Source organism: Salmo salar, chromosome 19 (genome assembly GCF_965601325.2).
Source record: "Salmo salar chromosome 19, fSalSal1, whole genome shotgun sequence".
Classification (NCBI taxonomy): domain Eukaryota; kingdom Metazoa; phylum Chordata; class Actinopteri; order Salmoniformes; family Salmonidae; genus Salmo; species Salmo salar.
The window spans coordinates 69,844,431-69,868,308 of record NC_138309.1 but is presented as its reverse complement, the minus strand read 5'-3'; the positions used below and the strand labels follow the sequence as shown (position 1 = coordinate 69,868,308).

The window sequence follows — 23,878 nt, the reverse complement described above, 5'->3', positions numbered from 1 at the left end:
TCCGACTCGTCCTGTTCCCGCTCCCCGCACTAGCCCTGAGGTGCGTGTTCCCAGGCTGATACCTACAGTACCAGCACCAGGCATCAGGCTTCCAGTGCGTCAGCCCAGTCTGACTCGTCCTGTTCCCGCTCCCCGCACTAGCCCTGAGCTGCGTGTTCCCAGTCTGGCACGTCCAGTACCAGCACCACGCACCAGGCTTCCAGTGCGTCAGCCCAGTCCGACTCGTCCTGTTCCCGCTCCCCGCACTAGCCCTGAAGTGCGTGTTCCCAGTCTGCCACGTCCAGTACCAGCACCACGCACCAGGCTTCCAGTGCGTCAGCCCAGTCCGATTCATCCTGTTCCCGCTCCCCGCACTAGCCCTGAGGTGCGTGTTCCCAGTCTGGCACGTCCAGTACCAGCACCACGCACCAGGCTTCCAGTGCGTCAGCCCAGTCTGACTCGTCCTGTTCCAGAGTGGCCCGTCTGCCCGTTATCAGCCAGAGTGGCCCGTCTGCCCGTTATCAGCCAGAGTGGCCCGTCTGCCCGTTATCAGCCAGAGTGGCCCGTCTGCCCGTTATCAGCCAGAGTGGCCCGTCTGCCCGTTATCAGCCAGAGTGGCCCGTCTGCCCGTTATCAGCCGTTATCCGTTCTTTTGTTTGGTATTTTGGTGTTCTTTTTGAGTTAAAATAAACTACAAGATGAGCATCTACATTCCTGCTGCGTTTTGGTCCTCCATTCCAGACGATATATATACACTCCACTCCGGACTCCGACATTGCTAGTCCTAATATTGACATTTTTCTTAATTCCATTATTTTACTTTTTAGATTTGTGTGTACTGTTATGTATTGTTAGATATTACTGCACTGTTGGAGCTAGGAACACAACCATTTCACTACACCCACAATAACATTTGCTAAATATGTGTATGCAACCAATACAATTTGATGTGATTTGATTGTTTCCTCTCTGCCTTGGTCTTTGCCTGTGTCCACATACTCCCTTGCATTTTGTGAACTTCATTCTGACGTTGCAGTACATGGTTATGAAATGCTGTTCATAGTATGCTGTCTTTCCCAAAAGTATGTGGCAGTGTCCACACTCTTTCATGGGCCAAGTCCTGGGTTTGAGATCATCTGCCTTTCGATTTGACATGATAGCTACAGATTTTTTTTTCTTCAGCCAATCGTCAAAAAAGAATATGTCAGGGAGAGATATTTTATGTAGAATAACCGATACCGACTTTGAGCGAATAATTGCAGATCTGTGCAACTAGAGCCAAAGATGGTGGATGAATGTCTTACACAGGCCTTTCACAATTAAAACTAGATGGTAACTTTACAACTAAAGTTGTGGGGCTTGCATTAGTTCTTTAAAAGCATTTTTGTGGTAATGGAAAGAAGTTTAAAAAGTTCGACTTTACAATTTAAAGCAAAGGAGTTACAAATAGTCAAAGTTAAATTTAGTAAAATAATTGGTCTCATTACTTTGATAGATTACTATATTCGTAATTCTTCTTTATTGTGTATCCCTTTCGGGAAATTTGTCTTGCATCTCAACAAACCACAGCACAGCATCATCACATAAGTGCATAAATACATAAATCAACCTTAAGTTGGATTGTGGGGCAGTTAGATCACAAAAATGTCTAAACTACAGTTGTTGCATGTGAAAACTGAAATAAGAAAGACAAAGCGATCTTCTGTCAGAAGATGGGAATAAAAGGCAGGATCATGTGGACAACACTTAGGAAAGCAAAGCAACTCAATCATTCATGCTGTGGGTTTAAATTGATGCACAATGTACTTTTGTAAAACGTTCAGTGTAAATTTTTGATTGTAGTTGAATGATGATGTAATGATTGGAATGTTTAGGCTATTATTTGGGAAGAGAAATATGATGGTGAATCTAGTGATGACAAAAAGTATTTTTGTGGTAGTTGAACTATGTAGTATAGGTTCATATGTAGACCTATTGATAGTTAGTTGTAGTTATATATAATAAATAAACTCTTTAGGCTAACAGTGATCACTGAAAAGTATAATTCCTGAAGAAAACGTGGTGTGCTTGCAAGCTTGAAATGTTATAGTAGTGGTAGTACCTGCAGTAGTAATGGTGGTGACTGGTTGTAGTTGAAAAAGTAGGTAGATGAAAAGATTGATTGATTGATTGATTGATTGATTGATTGATTGATTGATTGGTGGATTGATAGGATAGCCTGAACATGTGAAAGTTGGTTTGGTGTCTCTAGCTTGAACGGTTCAAGAGTAACAATTATTGTTGTGGGTATTATATGCTTATATATGCATATTTGAGTAGTTATAATTAAAGTGGGTGGTGGTCAGTAAATGTGTTGTTGTTGTCAGGAGTTGTGTGGTTGTGGTCAGTAATTTAATGGTTCAGTAATTGTATTGGTGAGTAGTTTAGTGGTTGTGGTCACTAGCTGTGGTCAGCAGTTGTGTGGTTGTGGTTAGCAGTTGTGTACTTGTGGTCAGTAGTTGTGTGCAGTAGCTGTGGTCAATAGTTGTGGCCAATAGTTATGTGATCAGTAGTTGTATGTTTGTGGTCACTAACTGTGGTCAGTAATGAATCTTCTAGCTTCTGACATGACAATGCATAAGACAGCAGTTGATGAGTTACTTAAACAGCTCTATCTATTGATTGGTTGAAGCTATTCCTAATATTTTCAGTTTTGAAAAGCAGAGAAGTAGAGGAAGATTTCATACGTTCCTAGTTTTTGTCTGACTTGGGGGAGTTGTCAAAACGGCAGTCGTTTGGAAAAAGTTGGGGGGAAATGTGTTAATGTGTTATTGCAGTTACTGAAACAGCTGTATCGTTATATACGTAGCAGATAGTTCCGCAAACAGATTTGAATAGCAGAGAAGTAGACGAAGATGTCATACCCTCTCACTGTTTGTCTAACTTGTTGGGGAAGTGGTAAAAATGTCTGTTTTTTATAAAAAGTTACAGAGAGTGTTGCAAATGCGGTTACTAAAACAACTGTAACTTTTATCAGAATAATACATTTTGTTCCACGGTTAGATTTGAAAAGCAGAAAAGTAGAGGAAGATTTCATATGCTCTCATTTTTTGTATAAGTTGTTAACAAAGTGGTCAAAGTAGAAGATTTGTGGCAAAAGTTGCATTGTTGCAGTTACAGTGAATGGAATGTTGGAAGTGATGATGTCACAATGGGCAGATTTATAATGTTGAGGAAAAAAAAGGACAAATAAAATAACTTTAAAAGGTATCAAAAAGTTACACACTTGTCCTGGCCAGTCTACACGTTTTAAAGTTTGACCGACGTTTCTAGCTTAAATGCTGTAAGAGGAGTAGCGTGCTTAATAATAATAAAAAGTCAGAAGTATGTTGAAGATGTAAGTCAGGGCTTTTGATTTGCCAAGCCCCACAATAAGAAGTACGTCAAATATGTATAATGGAGACTTTTGCTTTGCAAGCCCCACTAAAAATAGTCACAGTTCCAGTAGATAGATACCAATGTGATAGCAGTTGGGTCTACTTTTAAATGAACCAGAAAAAAAGGAGCCAGTGAAATGTCTCACGTCCTCTTTTGTCTCTGCTGGAGCTACCATATTGAATCATTGGGAGTGACACACTAGTTCACAGAAGATCCATTATATTGACCAGATACTCTAGTGGCCACTCTAACAATTATAATAAATGTCTTCAAAAATGGAAGGCAGTCAGGAGGAGGCAAGATGAGGTGGGACCATTCTAGCCAATGAGAGGGCAGATACGAGTGTGAACAACAGGCACAACAGTTTCCACTAGTTACCACAGCCACAAAGTCAAAATGGGCTATATCGTAATAAATAAATAAAATGAAAGTTAGGGTTAGGTGTAAGTTTAGCAGTGTGGTTAATGTTATGGTTAGGTTTAATATCACATTTTAAGAAGATAAACTGTATAAACAAGCAAGGTTTATGACTTTGTGGCTGTGGTAACTAGTGACGACCAGGCACAACTTTGAAATAAAGCGTTTTTTCAAAGAATTGCCGGGATGTCGATGGGACAGGACGTGCATTTTAAAGAAACACCAGCACAAACTCATCAGCCAATCAAGTGCATGGGAATAGAATTATAATAAACGTCTTCAAAAATGGAAGGCAGTCGGGAGGCAGTCGGGAGGAGGCAAGATGAGGTGGGACCATCTGGCTTTAAATAATGCCTCCATTTTAAATGATGCCACTTTAATAATGTTTACATACAGTGCCTTGCGAAAGTATTCAGCCCCCTTGAACTTTTCGACCTTTTGCCACATTTCAGGCTTCAAACATAAAGATATAAAACTGTAATTTTTTGTGAAGAATCAACAACAAGTGGGACACAATCATGAAGTGGAACAAAATTTATTGGATATTTCAAAACTGAAAGATTGGGCGTGCAAAATTATTCAGCCCCCTTAAGTTAATACTTTGTAGCGCCACCTTTTGCTGTGATTACAGCCGTAAGTCGCTTGGGGTATGTCTCTCTCAGTTTTGCACATCGAGAGACTGAAATGTTTGCCCATTCCTCCTTGCAAAACAGCTCGAGTTAGTGAGGTTGGATGGAGAGCGTTTGTGAACAGCAGTTTGCAGTTCTTTCCACAGATTCTCGAATGGATTCAGGTTTGGACTTTGACTTGGCCATTCTAACACCTGGATATGTTTATTTGTGAACCATTCCATTGTAGATTTTGCTTTATGTCTTGGATCATTGTCTTGTTGGAAGACAAATCTCCGTCCCAGTCTCAGGTCTTTTGCAGACTCCCATCAGGTTTTCTTCCAGAATGGTCCTGTATTTGGCTCCATCCATCTTCCCATCAATTTTAACCATCTTCCCTGCCCCTGCTGAAGAAAAGCAGGCCCAAACCATGATGCTGCCACCACCATGTTTGACAGTGGGGATGGTGTGTTCAGGGTGATGAGCTGTGTTGCTTTTATGCCGAACATAACGTTTTGCATTGTTGCCAAAAAGTTCGATTTTGGTTTCATCTGACCAGAGCACCTTCTTCCACATGTTTGGTGTGTCTCCCAGGTGTCTAGTGGCAAACTTTAAACGACACTTTTTATGGATATCTTTAAGAAATGGCTTTCTTCTTGCCACTCTTCCATAAAGGCCAGATTTGTGCAGTATACGACTGATTGTTGTCCTATGGACAGAGTCTCCCACCTCAACTGTAGATCTCTGCAGTTCATCCAGAGTGATCATGGGCCTCTTGGCTGAATCTCTGATCAGTCTTCTCCTTGTATGAGCTGAAAGTTTAGAGGGACGGCCGGGTCTTCGTAGATTTGCAGTGGTCTGATACTCCTTCCATTTCAATATTATCGCTTGCACAGTGCTCCTTGGGATGTTTAAAGCTTGGGAAATCTTTTTGTATCCAAATCCGGCATTAAACTTCTCCACAACAGTATCTCGGACCTGCCTGGTGTGTTCCTTGTTCTTCATGATGCTCTCTGCGCTTTAAACGGACCTCTGAGACTATCACAGAGCAGGTGCATTTATACGGAGACTTGATTACACACAGGTGGATTCTATTTATCATCATTAGTCATTTAGGTCAACATTGGATCATTCAGAGATCCTCACAGAGTTTGCTGCACTGAAAGTAAAGGGGCTGAATAATTTTGCATGGACAATTTTTCCATTTTTTATTTGTTAAAAAAGTTTGAAATATCCAATAAATTTCGTTCCACTTCATAATTGTGTCCCACTTGTTGTTGATTCTTCACAAAAAATTACAGTTTTATATCTTTATGTTTGAAGCCTGAAATGTGGCAAAAGGTCGAAAAGTTCAAGGGGGCCGAATACTTTCGCAAGGCACTGTATCTTACATTACTCATATTATATGTACAGTTGAAGTCGGAAGTTTACATACACCTAAGCCAAATACCTTTAAACTCAGTTTTTCACAATTCCTGACATTTAATCCGAGTAAAAATTCCCTGTCTTAGGTCAGTTAGGATCACCACTTTATTTTAAGAATGTGAAATGTCAGAATAATAGTAGAGAGAATTATTTATTTCAGCTTTTATTTCTTTCATCACATTCCCAGTGGGTCAGAAGTTTACAGTTAATTAGTATTTGGTAGCATTGCCTTTAAATTGTTAAACATGGGTCAAACGTTTCGAGTAGCCTTCCACAAGCTTCCCACAATAAGTTGGGTGAATTTTGGCCCATTCCTCCTGACAGAGCTGGTGTCACTGAGTCAGGTTCAGAGGCCTCCTTGTTCGGACATGCTTTTCAGTTCTACCCACACATTTTCTATAGGATTGAGGTCAGGGCTTTGTGATGGCCACTCCAAGACCTTGACTTTGTTGTCCTTAAGCCATTTTGCCACAACTTTGGAAGTATGCTTGGGGTCATTGTCCATTTGGAAGACCCATTTGCGATCAAGCTTTAAGTTCCTGACTGATGTCTTGAGATGTTGCTTCAATATATCCACATGATTTTCCATCCTCTTGATGCCATCTATTTTGTGAAGTGCACCAGTCCCTCCTGCAGCAAAAAGCACCCCCACAACATGATGCTGCCACCCCCCGTGCTTCACGGTTGGGATGGTGTTCTTCGGCTTGCAAGCCTCCCCCTTTTTCCTGCAAACATAACTATGGTCATTATGGCCAAACAGCTCTATTTTTGTTCAGACCAGAGGACATGTCTCCAAAAAGTATGGTCTTTGTCCCCATGTGCAGTTGCAAACCATAGTCTGCCTTTTTTTATGGCGGTTTTGGAGCAGTGGCTTCTTCCTTGCTGAGTGGCCTTTCAGGTTATGTCGATATAGGACTCGTTTTACTGTGGATATAGATACGTGTGTACCTGTTTCCTCCAGCATCTTCACAAGGTCCTTTGCTGTTGTTCTGGGATTGATTTGCACTTTTCGCACCAAGGTACGTTCATCTCTAGGAGACAGAATGCATCTCCTTCCTGAGCGGTATGACGGCTGCGTGGTCCCGTGGTGTTTATACTTGCGTACTATTGTTTGTACAGATGAACGTGGTACCTTCAGGCATTTGGAAATTGCTCCCAAGGATGAATCAGGTCTTGGCTGATTTATTTTGACTTTCCCATGTCAAGCAAAGAGGCACTGAGTTTGAAGGTAGGCCTTGAAATACATCCACAGGTACACCTCTAATTGACTCAAATGATGTCAATTAGCCCATCAGAAGCTTCTAAAGCCATGACATCATTTTCTGGAATTTTCCAAGCTGTTTAAAAGCATAGTCAACTTAGTGTATGTAAACTTCTGACCCACTAGAATTGTGATACAGTGAATTTTAGGTGAAATAATCTGTCTGTAAACAATTGTTGGAAAAAGGACTTGTGTCATGCACAAAGTAGATGTCCTAACTGACTTGCCAAAACTATAGTTTGTTAACAAGAAATTTGTGGAGTGGTTGAAAAACGAGTTTTAATGACTCCATCCTAAGTGTATGTAAACTTCCGACTTCAACTGTATATACTGTATTTTATACATCTATTGCACCTTGCCTATGTCGCTCGGGAATCGCTCATCCATATATTTATATGCACATATTCTCATTCACCTCTTTTAGATTTGTGTGTATTAGGTAGTTGTTGGGGAACTGTTAGATTACTTGTTAGATTACTGCACTGTTGGAACCAGAAGCACAAGCATTTCGCTACACTCGCATTAACATCTGCTAACCATGTGTGTTTGACAAATACGATTTGATTTGAGGGTGTAGTGATTGAAAGATAGATAATCAAATCAAACTAACAAAACCAGAAGTGAGGGCATGACGGTTGAAAATGACCAACCAAGTGAACGCGATTTGAAAACTCTGCCGTAGCGCTTCTTTGCATGTCTTTTCTACTGGCGGTCATTTAAAAAATATATATTTCTGTAGATAACAATGAACGTACTTTCTACGCACCAAGCCATGGAAATGATTACGGATAATGTTTCTAAGCAGAGGTAGCTAGTTAACTAGACAGCTATGTTAAGTTAGTACAGATTATAGTCAATAACTAACGTTAACAGCTAGCTAACAAATGTTGTAGTTAACATGATCATGTTACAGTGCTTTCGGAATTTTGTAACAGCCTTATTCTAAAATGGATTTGATATTTTTTTTTACACACAATACCCCATAATGACTAAGTGAAAACAGGTTTTTAGACATTTTTGCAAATTTATAAATAGAAAAAAAAAAGAAATACGTTATTTACATAAGCATTCAGACCCTTTGCTATGAGCCTCGAAATTGAGCTCAGGTGCATCCTGTTTCCATTGATCATCCTTGAGATGTTTCTACAACTTGACTGTAGTCCACCTGTGGTAAATTCAATTGATTGGACATGATTTGGAAAGGCACACACCTGTCTATATAAGGTCCAACAGTGCATGTTAGAGCAAAAACCAACCCATGAGATCGAAGGAATTGTGCGTAGACCTCCAAGACAGGATCGTGTCGAGGCACACATCTGGGGAACCAAAACATTTCAGCAGCATTGAAGGTCCCCAAGAACACAGTGGCCTGCATCATTTTTGCTCTGACATGCACTGTCAACTGTGGATAGATACTGTGGATGTGTGTCTTTCCAAATCATATCCAATCAATTGAATTTACCACTGGTGGACTCCTATCTAGTTGTAGAAACATCTCAAGGATGATCATTGGAAACAAGATGCACCTGAGCTCAATTTTGAGTCTCATAGCAAACGGTCTGAAGCTTATGTAAATAAGGAATTTCTGTTTAGTTTTTCTATACATTTGCAAAAATGTCTAAACCTGTTTGTTCTTTGTGTAGATTGATTTAAAAAAATGTTTTAATCAATTTTAGAATAAGGTTGTAACGTAACAAAATGTGGAAAAAGCGAAGGGGTCTGAATACTTTACGAATGCACCCTATATGAAAGAAAGGCTGATTACACATGTATCTGAACTATTCCAACAACAGTAGCTACAGCAGCTGTCCTCCAGTGACTGCACTGGAAAAGGCATGCCTTGAGCAAGATGGAAGGAGCTATCCGTAAATTTAAAGGTTTACTTTTACAACTTGTCACTTTGTGGTAGCTAATGTTCAATATTTGAATCCTGTTAATTTGCTAATGATGGTATTTTCTGATTTAATAGCCGGCAGTATGGGATCTACACATTAATGCTGGTGAGGAGGACAAATGTAAGCCGCAAGAAAAGTGAGGACAAATTTGTATTTGTTTACAACTTGAAATTTGAGTATTAGAACACAGCTCATAATTCTATCCTCCTGATTCCTGCTTACAAGCAAAAACTAAAGCAAGAAGCAGCAGTGACGCGGTAAATAAAGAGGTGGTCAAATGACGCAGATGCAAAGCTACAGGACTGTTTTGCTAGCACAGACTGGAATGTGTTCCGGGATTCTTCCGATGGCATTGAGGAGTACACCACATCAGTCACTGGCTTCATCAATAAGTGCATTGATGACGTCGTCCCATTGAGTGTTGACGTCGTCCCATTGAGCATTGAGTGTAAACTCCTCACTGTACGTACATATCCCAACCAGAAGCCATGGATTACAGGCAACATCAGCACTAAAGGGTAGAACTGCTGCTTTCAAGGAGCAGGACTCTAACCCGGGAGCTTATGAGGAATCCCACTATGCCCTCCGACAAACCATCAAACAGACAAAGCAACAATTACAGGACTTAGATTGATTTGTACTACACCAGCTCCGACGCGCGTCAGATGTGGCAGGGCTTACAAACCATTACAGACTATAAAGGGAAGCACAGCCAAGAGCTGTCCAGTGACACGAGACTACCAAATGAGCTAAATTACTAATATGCTCACTTCGAGGTAAGCAACACTGAAGCTTGTGAGTAAGACCTTTAAACATTCACAAGGCCGCAGGGCAAGACGAATTACCAGGACGTGTACAGCACTCCGAGCATGCGCTGACCAATTGGCAAGTGTCTTCACTGACATTTTCAACCTGTCTCTGACGGAGTTTGTAATACCAACATGTTTCAAGCAGACCACCATAGTCCCTGTGCCCAAGAACACTAAGGTAACCTGCCTAAATGACTACCGATCCGTAGCACTCACATCTGAAGCCATGAAGTGCTTTGAAAGGCTGTTCTTCAACACCATTATCCCATCAACACCATTATCCCAGAAACTCTAGACCCACTCCAATTTGCATACCGCCTCAACAGATCCACAGATAATGCAATCTTTATTGCACGCCACACTGCCCTTTCCCACCTGGACAAAAGGAACACCTATGTAGGAATGCTATTCATTGACTACTGCTCAGCATTGATCACCATAGTGCACAGCTCATCCCTAAGCTAAGGACCCTGAGACTAAACACCTCCCTCTGCAACTGGATTCTGGACATCCTGACGGGCCAAGCCCCTGGTGGTAAGAGTAGGTAACAACACATCCGCCCCGCTGATCCTCAATAGGGGGCCCCTCAGGGGTGCATGCTTAGTCTCCTCCTGTACTCCCTGTTCACCCGCGACTGTGTGGCCAAGAACGACTCCAACACCATCAAGTTTGCTGATGACAAAATAGTGATAGGACTGGTCACCGATACCACCCCTACCTTGTCACAACACAACTGATTGGTTCAAACCCATTAAGAAGGAAAGAAATTCCACAAATTACGTTTTAACAAGGAACACCTGTTAATTGAAATGCATTCCAGGTGACTACCTCATGAAGCTGGTTAATAAGAGAATGCCAAGAGTGTGCAAAGCTGTCGTCAAGGCAAAGGGTGGCTACTTTGAAGAATCTAAATACAAAAAATATTTTTATTTGTTTAACACTTTTTTGGTTACTACATGATTCCTTATGTGTTATCTCTATATGTGTTATCTGGGGCGGCAGGTAGCCTAGTGGTTGGAGTGTTGGACTAGTAACCGAAAGGTTTCAGGATCGACTCCCCAAGGTAAAAATCTGTTGTTCTGCCCCTGAACAATGCAGTTAACCCACTGTTCCTAGGCTGTCATTGAAAATAAGAATTTGTTCCTAACTGACTTACCTGGTTAAATAAATAAAATAAAAGGCTGGCTCATGCTTTTGTATCTTACAGTTTAGGTCCAATGATGATACAATTGTCCCTCTGTTGTTTGGTGGCATCCTTAGCTGCCTGGTGTGACAATCACTCACTTGTTGCGGCAATATAGAGCCATGCACGCCACTCCGAGAAAACTGATTCCTGAGGCGATGCTGCAGATGGACATCACCTGTCTCTGGTAAGTCTCACGGCTCTCTGTGGAGACACAGGCAAAACATATGATGTTAAAGCCACATTCTGTATATTCATGTAGAGTACCATCAAATGGAGTTAGTAACACACACAATAGTAATTGTAGGTATTGTGGCTCTCTGTAGACACACACTTGATATGCATGTAGAGTACCATCAGAGTGAGCCACCAACAAAAATTATAAATCCTCGATAGTAACACACACAATAGTAATGGTCGGTCTCGTGACACAGACAAGAAGCATTTTAAAGCCACACTGTAAGATGTGCATAAACTGCCTTCAGAAAGTATTCATACTCCTTGACTTATTCCATATTTTGTTGTTTTTACAGCCTGAATTCAAAACGAATAAAAAGTATTGTTTTCTCACACATCTACATACAATACCCATAATAACAAAGTGAAAACATGTTTTTAGAAGTGTTTGCAAATTTATTGAAAATGAAATACAGAAATATCAAATTTTTAAGTATTCACAACCCTGTGTTAGAATGGACTCCCGAGTGGTGCAGTGGTCTAAGACACTGCTTCTCATTGCAAGAGGCAGTACTTGGTTCAAATCTAGGCTGCATCACATCTGGCTGTGATTGGGAGTCCCACAGGGTGTCTGAGTTTGGCCTGGGGTAGGCAGCCATTGTAAATAAGAATATGTTCTTAACTGACTTGCCTAGTTAAATAAAAATAATCACCTTTACCAGTGATTACAGCTGTGAATATTTCTGTGTAAGTCTCTAAGAGCTTTGCACACCTGGGTTGTACACTATTTGCACATTATTCCTTAAAGAAATCTTCAAGCTCTGTCAAGTTGGTTTTTTATCATTACTAGACAACCATTTTCATGTCTTGCCATAGATTTTCAACTGTAACTAGACCACTAAAGGACATTCAATGTTGTCTTGGTAAGCAACTCCAGTATATATTTGACCTTGTGGTTATTGCCCTGCTGAAAGGTGAATTTGTCTCCCAGTGCCTTTTGGAAAGCAGACTGAATCTGGTTTTCCTCTAGGATTGTATCTAAAAAAAACTCCCTAGTCCTTGCCAAAGACGAGCATACCTATAACATGAGGTAGCCACCACCATGCCTTGGAAAACCTTCCTGGTCTTTGTGGTTGAATCTGTGCATGAAATGTACTGCTCGATTGAGGGACCTTACAAATAATTGAATGTGTGGGGTACAAAGAAGGTAGTCATTCAAAAATCATCTTATACACTATTATTGCACACAGAGTGAGTCCACGCAACTTATTTTGTGACTTGTTAAGCAAATGTTTACTCCTGAACTTATTTAGGCTTGCCATGACAAGGGGTTGAACACTTATTGAATCAAGACATTTCAGCTTTTCATTTTTAATTCATTTGTAAAAATTTCAGTAAACATAATTCCACTTTGACATTATGTGGTATTGTGTGTAGGCCAGGGACAAATCTACATTTAAATCAATTTTTAATTCAGGTTGTAACGCAACAAAATGTTGCAAAGTCATGGGGTATAAATACTTTCTGAAGGCAGCGCCCCACTGGCCACATGTCAATTCAACATCTATTCCACGTTGGTCCATCGTAATTTCATTGAAATGACGTAGAAACAACGTTGATTCAACCAGTGTGGGATAATATCAAAGATGTGCCACTAACAAAAACAATGGAGTAAAATATAAATGCAACCCTAAGTACTACTGAACCAAAGTGATTTGCCTTCTGCTTTGGGGCTCTACATTCAACAGGAGGGAGGACACTCACAAATATGTGGAGCAACTCACAAATGTGAGTCAACTCACAAGTGCAATGCATGTCACAAATGTAAGCAGCAGTTCACAAATGTAAGATGCAGTTCATAAATGTAATCTGTGAAGTCACAAATGTTGTCATATTCACAAAAACATGTTTGACCACTGTTGTGTTTGCAAAGTAATTAAGATGTTTGCAAAATATGCTGTGTAAACCAGAAACCTATCTTGCATTTATTTGCTCATCATCATCATCATTTGTTTTTGTTGATGATGACTCTTTTGCTTTGGATCATGACATAGAGTATGTTTGTGAAACTACATGGGGATATTTACTGACTGTGATTTTTATTTGAATGTTGCGTTTTGTATTTGTTCACCTCCTTTGTTTGTGACTCGCTACTTATATATTTTCAAAATGTTGATAGTTATTTCTGTGGAGATGTTCAAGTTTTCCAAAATTCAGTCAAGCTCACATTTGGAGAGATATGCTTCTCTGCCTCCACAAAACGTGCATAAAAGTGCATGTAGCCTACTCGGAATGGTTTAATATGTTCTTGATGGTTTCAACAAGCTTGTTGACTTCTGAGAAATTATTTTGCCAGATATTAATTGCCAAATACAATGAATTTGGCAACAAGTCCAGCAAAATAATGGTATACTTTGACCATTTAGCTTGCACTGTCTGACACACAACCAGCTTGCTTTTTAAATCAACCTCAATGTTTTGTTAATATGTTTTAGCACTTTCCGACACTTGTCAATACACTGTATCAGTCAGAACAGAATGACTTTTACTTCTTCACCCAGCTCTCGTTTGCAAGACAAACAAAATATGAAGAACTCTTCTCTGTTATCAGTGGATTCGTCTGTTGTTATGGAGATGCAATTTTTTGACAAGCTTTTTTTATTCTTGATTTCAGATGGTCTATTGCACATTTTCTTATGTTGCAGGTGTTGTTGCAGGTTTTGCAGAATATATTTTTGTCATCTGCAACAAGTGTCCCTGCAGTGTATTGAAGCACTTTTTTCCCAAGCGCTATTCAGATCTTGGATTTCCTTTTTTCTCTTTTACTTCCATGGTTGGATTCCTTGACTCCACTTTAACTGCCCCATTTTTACAAGTTCCGATGACCAGATACTGAGTCAGTTGGAGAGGATCAGCTTGAGCAAAGTGAGGTGTGGAGTCACTGATCTACAAATAGTTGTCCTTGCCAAATAATCTACATTATGTGATCAAGATTCGCAAAGCTACACCTCCCGTTTGCCAGGCGACCCCCCTGCCAAAATACATGAGCACAACCAGACATTGATTGATTGGAGACACCTTGTATTAACTACAGAACATTTCCTAGGATTTTCTATTTGCAGCGACACTAGCCGTATAATGCTGGAAATACCGGTAAAAGCACATTGCCTCATTTAATCACGCAAAACACATGGCTCAGTCTATTGACATCTGGCATGTGAATGAAATAAAATGAAAATTAACTTGAAAATAATATATAGGTTATTTTACTTGCTTTGGAACCGGGTTTATGCCATGTAATGTGTGGCTGCCTAGTGCTACGTGTCCATATTACAACATCCTCAGTCTCAGCAGGACTTGTTTAAATCTGAGACTGTCCTCATATGGACACTGTATAGGACCATAAAGTGTTGTTTGGCAATCATCTCTGATTGCCAAAGGGTGATAGAGTTTGGCCACAAGTGAGAGTAGTAATGAAGTTAGGACTAAATAAATCCATTGTACGGATGATTTCAAAGCCATGCTTATTCACACAAACAGACACAGACAGATGGACATACACAAATCCTTACCATGTGATACACACAGACAAAGAAACACACAAACGCACACACTTTTGAGTCTGTTGTCAAGCTATATCACTTCCTGGTTTTGACACACGTAAACTTCTCTCCCCACTGCAGACCAGGGTTCAATCCCCTCTCCAACCCTTCCAACTTGCCTGTATCACCCTGTATCATTTCAGTCTCAATAAATATACTGAACAAAAATATAAACGTAAAGTGTTGGTCCCATGTTTCATGAGCTGAAATAAAAGACTCCAGAAATGTTCCATACGCACAAAAAGCTTATTTCTCTAAATTGTTGTGTGGAAATTTGCTTACATCTCTGTTAGTGAGCATTTCTCGTTTGCTATCCATCCACCTGACAGGTGTGGCATATCAAGAATCTGATTAAACAGCATGATCATTACACAGGTGCACCTTGTGCTGGGGACAATAAAAGGCCACTCTAAAATGTGCACTTTTGTCACACAATGCCACAGATGTCTCAAGTTTTGAGGGCATGTGCAATTAGTATGCTGACTGCAGGAATGTCCACCAGAGCTGTTGCCAGAAAATTAAGTGTTCATTTCTGTACCATACGCCGCCTCCAACATCATTTTAGAGAATTTGGCTGTATGTCCAACCGGTCTCACAACCGCAGTGCACGTGTAACCACACCAGCTCAGGACCTCTATATCTGGCTTTTTCACCTGCGGGATCATCTGAGACGAGCCACCCAGACAGCTGATGAAACTGAGGAGTATTTCTGTCTATAATAAAGCCCTTTTGTGGGGTAAAACTTATTCTGATTGGCTGGGCCTGGCACCCACGTGGGTGGGCTTACTTGGGAGCCAGGCCCATGGCTGCGCACCTGCCCAGTCATGTGAAATCCATAGATTAGGGCCTAATAGATTTTCATTCGATTGACTGATGTTCTTATATGAATTGTAACTCAGTAAAATCGTTGAGATTGTTGCATAGATTTCTATCCAAATGGCGACAGATTTTTGGGCCAATACTCTAAAATCCGCATAAAAACAACATGCATATTTTCCCACCAAAGATGTGTAGTGCTCATTTTCTTTTTACAGTTAAATTCCCATGTACCAAGTTAAAAATACTAGTTACATGGATTTCCATTTCATTTTGCTGCTCTACTGCTGGTTTTCTCACAAGAAAATGTTTTGTTATATAGCGAGTGTACCCACTCTGGCATTGGCACTTGTGCTGTAGCTAACAGCTCGCAGATACGGTGCGGGTATAGCCTACATGATGGGATTATTATTGACAAACGAGCAAGATTATTTTTATTTGTCAAACGGCACCTAAGCACCGATGATCATGTTACCAGAATAAGACCCTCGATATTTATTGGAAGGGAGCGTCAAGCTCATCACCTTGCACTTTCACCAACCTGTGAAGTTCATAGTCAAATCAAATCACATTTTATTGGTCACATACACATGGTTAGCAGATGTTAATGCAAGTGTAGCAAAATGCTTGTGCTTCTAGTTCCGACAGTGCAGTAATATCTAACAAGTCCCCAACAACTACCTAATACACACAAATCTAAAGGGGTGAATGACAATATGTACAGTACATATAAGTATATGGATGAGTGATGGCCGAGCGGCATAGGAAAGGTGCAATAGATGGTATAAAATACAGTATATACATGTGATATGAGTAATGTAAGATATGTAAACATTATTAAAGTGGCATTATTTAAAGTGGCATTGTATAAAGTGACTAGTGATCCATATGTTAAAGTGGCCAGTGATTGGGTCTCAATGTAGGCAGCAGCCTCTCTGAGCTAGTGATTGCTGTTTAGCAGTCTGATGGCCTTGAGATAGAAGCTGTTTTTCAGTCTCTCGGTCTGAGCTTTGATGCACCTGTACTGACCTCGCCTTCTGGATGGTAACGGTGTGAACACGCAGTGGCTCGGGTGGTTGTTGTCTTTGATCTTTTTGGCCTTCCTGTGACATCAGGTGCTGTACGTGTCATGGAGGGCAGGTAGTTTGCCCCCGGTGATGCGTTGTGCAGACCGCACCACCCTCTGGAAAGCCTTGCGGTTGAGGGCGGTGCAGTTGCCGTACCAGGCTGTGATACAGCCCGACAGGATGCTCTCGATTGTGCATCTGTAAAAGTTTTGGGTGACAAGCCAAATTTCTTCAGCCTCCTGAGGTTGAAGAGGCGCTGTGGATCATTTCAGTTTGTTTGTGATGTGTACGCCAAGGAACTTAAAACTTTCCACCTTCTTCACTGCTGTCCCTTTGATGTGAATAGGGGGGTGCTCCCTCTGCTGTTTCCTGAAGTCCACGATCATCTCCTTTGTTTTGTTGACGTTGAGTGTGAGGTTGTTTTCCTGACACCACACTCTGAGTGCCCTCATCTCCTCCCTGTAGGCTGTCTCGTCGTTGTTGGTATTCAAGCCCACTACTGTTGTGTCATCTGCAAACTTGATGATTGAGTTGGAGGCGTGCATGGCCGCGCAGTCATGGGTGAACAGGGAGTACAGGAGGGGGCTGAGCACGCACCCTTGTGGGGCCCCAATGTTGAGGGTCAGCGAAGTGGAGATGTTGTTTCCTACCTTCACCACCTGGGGGGCGGCCCGTCGAAGTCCAGGACCCAATTGCACAGGGCGGGGTTGAGACCCAGGGCATCCAGCTCGATGATGAGCTTGGAGGGTACAATGGTGTTGAATGCTGAGCTGTAGTCAATTAACATTCTAATATAGGTATTCCTTTTGTCCAAATGGGATAGGGCAATGTGCAGTGTGATGGCGATTGAGTTGTCTGTGGACCTGTTGGGGCGGTATGCAAACTGAAGTGGTTCTAGGGGGGCCGGTAAGGTGGAAGTGATATGATCCTTGACTAGTCTCTCAAAGCCCTTCATGATGACAGAAGTGAGTGCTACAGGGCACTCATTTAATCTGTAGCCTAATATACTGCATGCTTTCCCGAGGAGTCATGGTGGGAGGACCACAATACATGTCATCGCATGACTCCAGGTTTGTGCATGGAAGCGTTTCCACTAACATTATTAGTTAGTGGAAATTCGTTTTACAGATACAAAAAGATCGCACTTTGTCTGGTGTATTTAGTTTTGTCGACATTTGGAAAGTTTACACACACATTTTCTGTTTCCGTCAGGCCTGTCATGACTTTTATCCGACATGTACTTTACTCACATACAAGGTTGGATGGAAACACATTTAATAATGCAAAAATATGTAGTGGATTTCCACGTTTAACACCCCCCAAATAAAATGAAAACTGCAATTAGCGTTGTCGGGTTCAAGCTGTGGGCCCACTGTGCCACCATGAGGACAAATTGGACAATTCTCCTTAGGATGAGCTACTTCTGTACTCCTTACCACGGTTGTCAAATATTAAAACTCAAAACCAACCAGATCATACAATATGCTTTTGATGTATTTTGAATCATTTTTTTATGATATTGACTACTTTAAAGGTCTTCTTCTCCTGAACCAATGATTGGCACCAAATTTGGTATGTGGCACATATGAATGCACCTCTCCAATTGTAACATTTTCCAAGACCCTAGGTCAAACAATATGGCTTCTATAAGCCAATGAGCTTGCATTAATGGTTTTCCTGCCAAACAGCGCCCCCATGCGGCCAAACAGAACCATACTCTACAGGAATTTGTGCCAAGTTCCATCACTCTGAGTCAAACAGATCAAGAGATATAAACATGTAAGACCCATAGAAACATGTGCGCATTATAGCGCAACCACTTGGTTGATCTAAAAGTGCTTGAGTCTTGACAGTGTTTTGACCATGTACATACATAATTTGTTATGATATGAATAACCGTTGTCTGATCGGGTTGGTGCCCCCCCTTGAGTTGTGCCGTGGGGGAGATCTTTGTGGGCTATACTCGGCCTTATCTCAGGATGGTAAGTTGGTGGTTGGAGATATCCCACTAGTGGTGTGGGGGCTGTGTTTTGGCAAAGTGGGTGGGGTTATATCCTGCCTGTTTGGCCCTGTCCAGGGGTATCGTCAGACGGGGCCACAGTGTCTCCCGATCCCTCCTGTCTCAGCCTCCAGTATTTATGCTGCAATAGTTTATATGTCGGGGGACTAGGGTCAGTCTGTTATATCTGGAGTATTTCTTCTGTCTTATCCGGTGTCCTGTGTGAATTTAAGTATGCTCTCTCTAATTCTCTCTCTCTTCCTTTCTTTCTTTCTTTCTTTCTTTCTTTCTTTCTTTCTTTCTTTCTTTCTTTCTTTCTTTCTTTCTTTCTTTCTTTCTTTCTTTCTTTCTTTCTTTCTTTCTTTCCTTTCTTTCTTTCTTTCTTTCTTTCTTTCTTTCTTTCTTTCTTTCTTTCTTTCTTTCTTTCTTTCTTTCTTGGAGGACCTGAGTCCTAGGACCATGCCTCAGGACTACCTGCCTTGATGACTCCTTGTTGTCCCCAGTTCACCTGGTCGTGCTGCTGCTCCAGTTTCAACTGTTCTGCCTGCGGCTATGGAACCCTGACCTGTTCACCGGACGTGCTACCTGTCCCAGACCTGCTGTTTTCAAATCTCTAGAGACAGCAGGAGCGGTTGAGATACTCTGAATGATCGGCTATGAAAAGCAAACTGACATTTACTCCTGAAGTGCTGCCCTTTTGCACCCTCTTCAACCACTGTGATTATTATTATTTAACCCTGCTGGTCATCTATGAACATTTGAACATCTTGGCCATGTTCTGTTATAATCTCCGCCCGGCACAGCCAGAAGAGGACTGGCCACCTCTCATAGCCTGGTTCCTCTCTAGGTTTCTTCCTAGGTTCTGGCCTTTCAAGGGAGTTTTTCCTAGCCACTGTGCTTCTACCCCTGCATTGCTTGCTGTTTGGGGTTTTAGGCTGGGTTTCTGTACAGCCCTTTGTGACATCAGCTGATCTGATCTTCATCTAAGTCACAACAATAGACAAACATAGTGTGCTTAAACCAATAACACACAAATTATTGTATTTTTCTTGTCTATATTGAATAAATCATAAAACATTCACAGTATAGGTTGGAAAAAGTATGTGAACCCCTAGGCTAATGATTTCTCCAGAAGCTCATTTCTCTTGACCATTGTGCAGGTCTGATCCACAACGACAGAAAACGTTTGGTTTGAGGTTATTGCTGCCAATGGAGGGTCAACCAGTTATTAAATGAAAGTGTTCACATACTTTTCCCACCCTTCACTGTGAATGTTTACACGGTGTGTTCAATAAAGACGTGAAAATGTATAATTGTTTGTGTGTTATTGGTTTAAGCAAACTGTGTTTGTCTATTGTTGGGACCTAGATGAAGATCATATCAATTTTTGTGACCAATTTATGCACAAATCCAGGTGTTTCCAAAGGGTTCACATACTTTTTCTTGCCACTGTATATACAGTGCAGCTCACCGGGACTGCCATGCAGAAATATCAGCCCACAAAGAGAAGCATGAGATTGAACTTCACTCAACCTTCTAGAGCAGTGGTCACCAACCGATCGATCGCGTTCGATTGGTCGATCTTCAAGTCTTTCCTAGTCGATCGCCAAACATTTCTGTAAAAAACCCAACGATAAAGCCTTGTGTTCCTAAATGTTTTTTATTCGTCTCTGACTGTTGGCAGTAGGTGCACCCAATTCAGCTGCCCTAGTAGCTGAAGCCAGGTAGAGCCAGGTAGACAAACTACCTAGAACCAGGTAGACAATTACCATTTAGAACTATTTCATGTGTCTGAAGGTACAAACTCTGCCTTCCCGGCGGGCCCAGGTAGCAAATCAAGTGCACTATAGGCCTACCGATGGCTAATTGGATGGCTCAGATGACCGTGTCTGCAGTGATGTAGCAGGCATAAAAGAATGTTACAGCAATGTTGATAATGTGAGATTTCAAAACATTTAAAACCATGAATAGAGAGAGACTGTCAACGAACACAGCAAAGATATGATGTTTTTATAAGTGAGTTCATGTTTAAGTTCTTACTGTCAACACTTTCTATTCAACACAGCCATAAAATTCTTTCCATTTCCACCCCCAGTGCTACATTAAGCATGACAGCAATAATGAATGAGTAGGAAAGTGTTTATAGGCTTGCGTTGTTGTAATTATTAGAGGCTTGGTTCTTTTTTAATATTGAGTAATATTTCACTTTCTCTGTTCATAGGAGTAACAACATGAATTTGTCCATACGGCAGACATAATACGGTGCGACTGGAGTTTCGCCATCAGCTGGAAGAAGATGTCCCTTCTTGGTCAGTGTCAGTGGAGGAAAGGGCGAGCGGAGGTATGTTGAGAGGCAGACCCTCAGCCTGCTGCTCTCTTCCTCCGTTGAGATTGACCATCAGATGCAGGCACCATCAGCCCAGTAAAATAAAAATAAGAAGCAAATTATTTAAAAATGTATGCTCACTCGGCTGTGCTTCACAAGTAATACAACGACGGATCTATTACCGGTATGATCATAAAATTATATAATTTACAAAAAACGTGACCGGCCGGCTCGATTCGGTCTTATGTAACAAAATTTGAAATTGTGTTTTTTACATTGGATAAAAGTAGAGACTCCAAGCTATAAAATTGTATATCATACACTACAGTTGAGGAACAAGTAATTCTGCTTGAAAGTTGATAAACTTGTAACCCCGCTTTTGAGAAAATGGCCATTGAATGTTTTGGTACACGTACCGGAGAGCTCTTCTTTGTTTTCAACCATTCACCATCGTTCACCTCTTAATTTTATTTCACCTTTATTTAACCAGGTAGGCCAGTTGAGAACAAGTTCACATTTACAACTGCGACCTGGCCAAGATAAAGCAAAGCAGTGTGACAAAAATAACACAGAGTTACACATAAACAAACGTACAGTCAATTACACAATAGAAAAATCTATGTACAGTGTGTGCAAATGTAGAAGATTAGGGAGGTAAGGCAATAAATAGGCCATAGAGGCGAAATAATTACAATGTAGCATTAACACTGGAGTGATAGATGTGCAGATGATGATGTGCAAGTAGAGATACTGGGGTGCAAAAGAGCAAGAAGATAAATAACAATATGGGGATGAGTTAGTTGGGTGTGCTATTTACAGATTGTCTGTGTACAGGTACATTGATTGGTAAGCTGCTCTAACAGCTGATGCTTAAAGTTAGAGAGGGAGATATAAGTCTCCAGCTTCAGTGATTTTTGCAATTCGTTCCAGTCATTGGCAGCAGAGAACTGGAAAGAAAGGCGGCCAAAGAAGTGTTGACTTTGGGTATGACCAGTGAAATATACCTGCTGGAGGGTGTGCTACGGGTGGGTGTTGCTATGGTGACCAGTGAGCTGAGATAAGGTGGGACTTTACTTAGCAAAGACGTATAGATGACCTGGAGCCAGTGGGCTTGGCGACGAATATGTAGCGAGGGCCAGCCAACGAGAGAATACAGGTCGCAGTGGGAGGTAGTATATGGGGCTTTGGTGACAAAACGGATGGCACTGTAATAGACTACATCCAGTTTGCTGAGTAGAGTGTTGGATGCTATTTTGTAAATGACATCGCCGAAGTCAAGGATCGGTAGGATAGTCAGTTTAACGAGGGTATGTTTGACATCATGAGTGAAGGAGGCTTTGTTGCGAAATAGGAAGCCGATTCTAGATTAAATTTTTAATTGGAGATGCTTAATGTAAGTCTGGAAGGAGCGTTTACAGTCTAGCCAGACACCTAGGTATTTGTCCACATATTCTAAGTCAGAGTAGTGATGCTAGTCGGGCGGGCGGGTGCGGGCAGCAATCGGTTCAAGAGCATGCATTTAGTTTTACTAGCATTTAAAGCAGTAGGAGGCCACGGAAGGAGTGTTGTATGGAATTGAAGCTCGTTTGGAAGTTTGTTAACTTGTTATGGCTAGGGGGCAGTATTTTCACGGCTGGATAAAAAACGTACCCGATTTAATCTGGTTACCACTCCTACCCAGTAACTAGAATATGCATATACTTATTACATATGGATAGAAAACACCCTAAAGTTTCTAAAACTGTTTGAATGGTGTCTGTGAGTATAACAGAACTCATTTGGCAGGCAAAAACCTGACAAGGTTTCAGGCAGGAAGTGGCCTGTCTGACAAGGTGTCGTTCTTCTTGTCTCTGTTTATTGAAGAGTGAGGATCTTAGCTGTCCCGTGACACTTCCTACGGCTGCCATAGGGTCTCAGAAGGCGGTAAAAAGCTGAATCGTGGCTTTGCAGGCTCTGGCTGAAAAAAAGTAGCGCGTTTGGGTAGTGGCTGGTTACAGTACTGTGAGACTCAGGCTCGTGCCCGCGTCGACCGAAAGCTTTGTTTACTTTCCTCTGTTTAGTTAAAAGGAGATTCCCGGTCGGAATATTATCGCTTTTTTACGAGAAAAAATGGCATAAAAATGGATTTTAAACAGCGGTTGACATGCTTCGAAGTACGGTAATGGAATATTTCGATTTTTTTTGTCACGAATTGCGCCATGCGCGCGACCCTGATTTACCATTTCAGATAGTGTCTGGGACGCACGAACAAAACGCCGCTATTCGGATATAACGATGGATTATTTTGGACCAAACCAACATTTGTTATTGAAGTAGCAGTCCTGGGAGTGCATTCTGACGAAGACAACAAAAGGTAATCAAACTTTTATAATAGTAAACCTGATATTGGTGAGTGCTAAACTTGCCGGGTGTCTAAATAGCTAGCCCGTGATGCCTGGGCTATGTACTTAGAATATTGCAAAATGTGCTTTCACCAAAAAGCTATTTTAAAATCGGACATATCGAGTGCATAGAGGAGTTCTGTATCTATAATTCTTAAAATAATTGTTATGCTTTTTGTGAACGTTTATCGTGAGTAATTTAGTAAATTCTTAGTGAATTCGCCGGAAGTTTGCGGGGGGTATGCTAGTTCTGAACGTCACATGCTAATGTAAAAAGCTGGTTTTTGATATAAATATGAACTTGATTGAACAAAACATGCATGTATTGTATAACATAATGTCCTAGGGTTGTCATCTGATGAAGATCATCAAAGGTTAGTGCTGCATTTAGCTGTCTTCTGGGTTTTTGTGACATTATATGCTAGCTTGAAAAATGGGTGTCTGATTATTTCTGGCTTGGTACTCTGCTGACATAATCTAATGTTTTGCTTTCGTTGTAAAGCCTTTTTGAAATCG

At 41.2% G+C, this 23,878-nt stretch overlaps 1 protein-coding gene across 1 annotated transcript in view; it reads right to left on the bottom strand.

The window, feature by feature from the left end:
* Nucleotides 1-23,878, bottom strand: part of LOC106579414 (pro-neuregulin-3, membrane-bound isoform) — a 442,960-nt gene that overhangs the window by 50,828 nt on the left and 368,254 nt on the right. Inside the window, exon 5 of the mRNA XM_045702613.2 lies at nt 11,096-11,198. Coding sequence (XP_045558569.2) covers nt 11,096-11,198 — 103 coding nt within the window. The remainder of the gene's footprint in view (nt 1-11,095; nt 11,199-23,878) is intronic.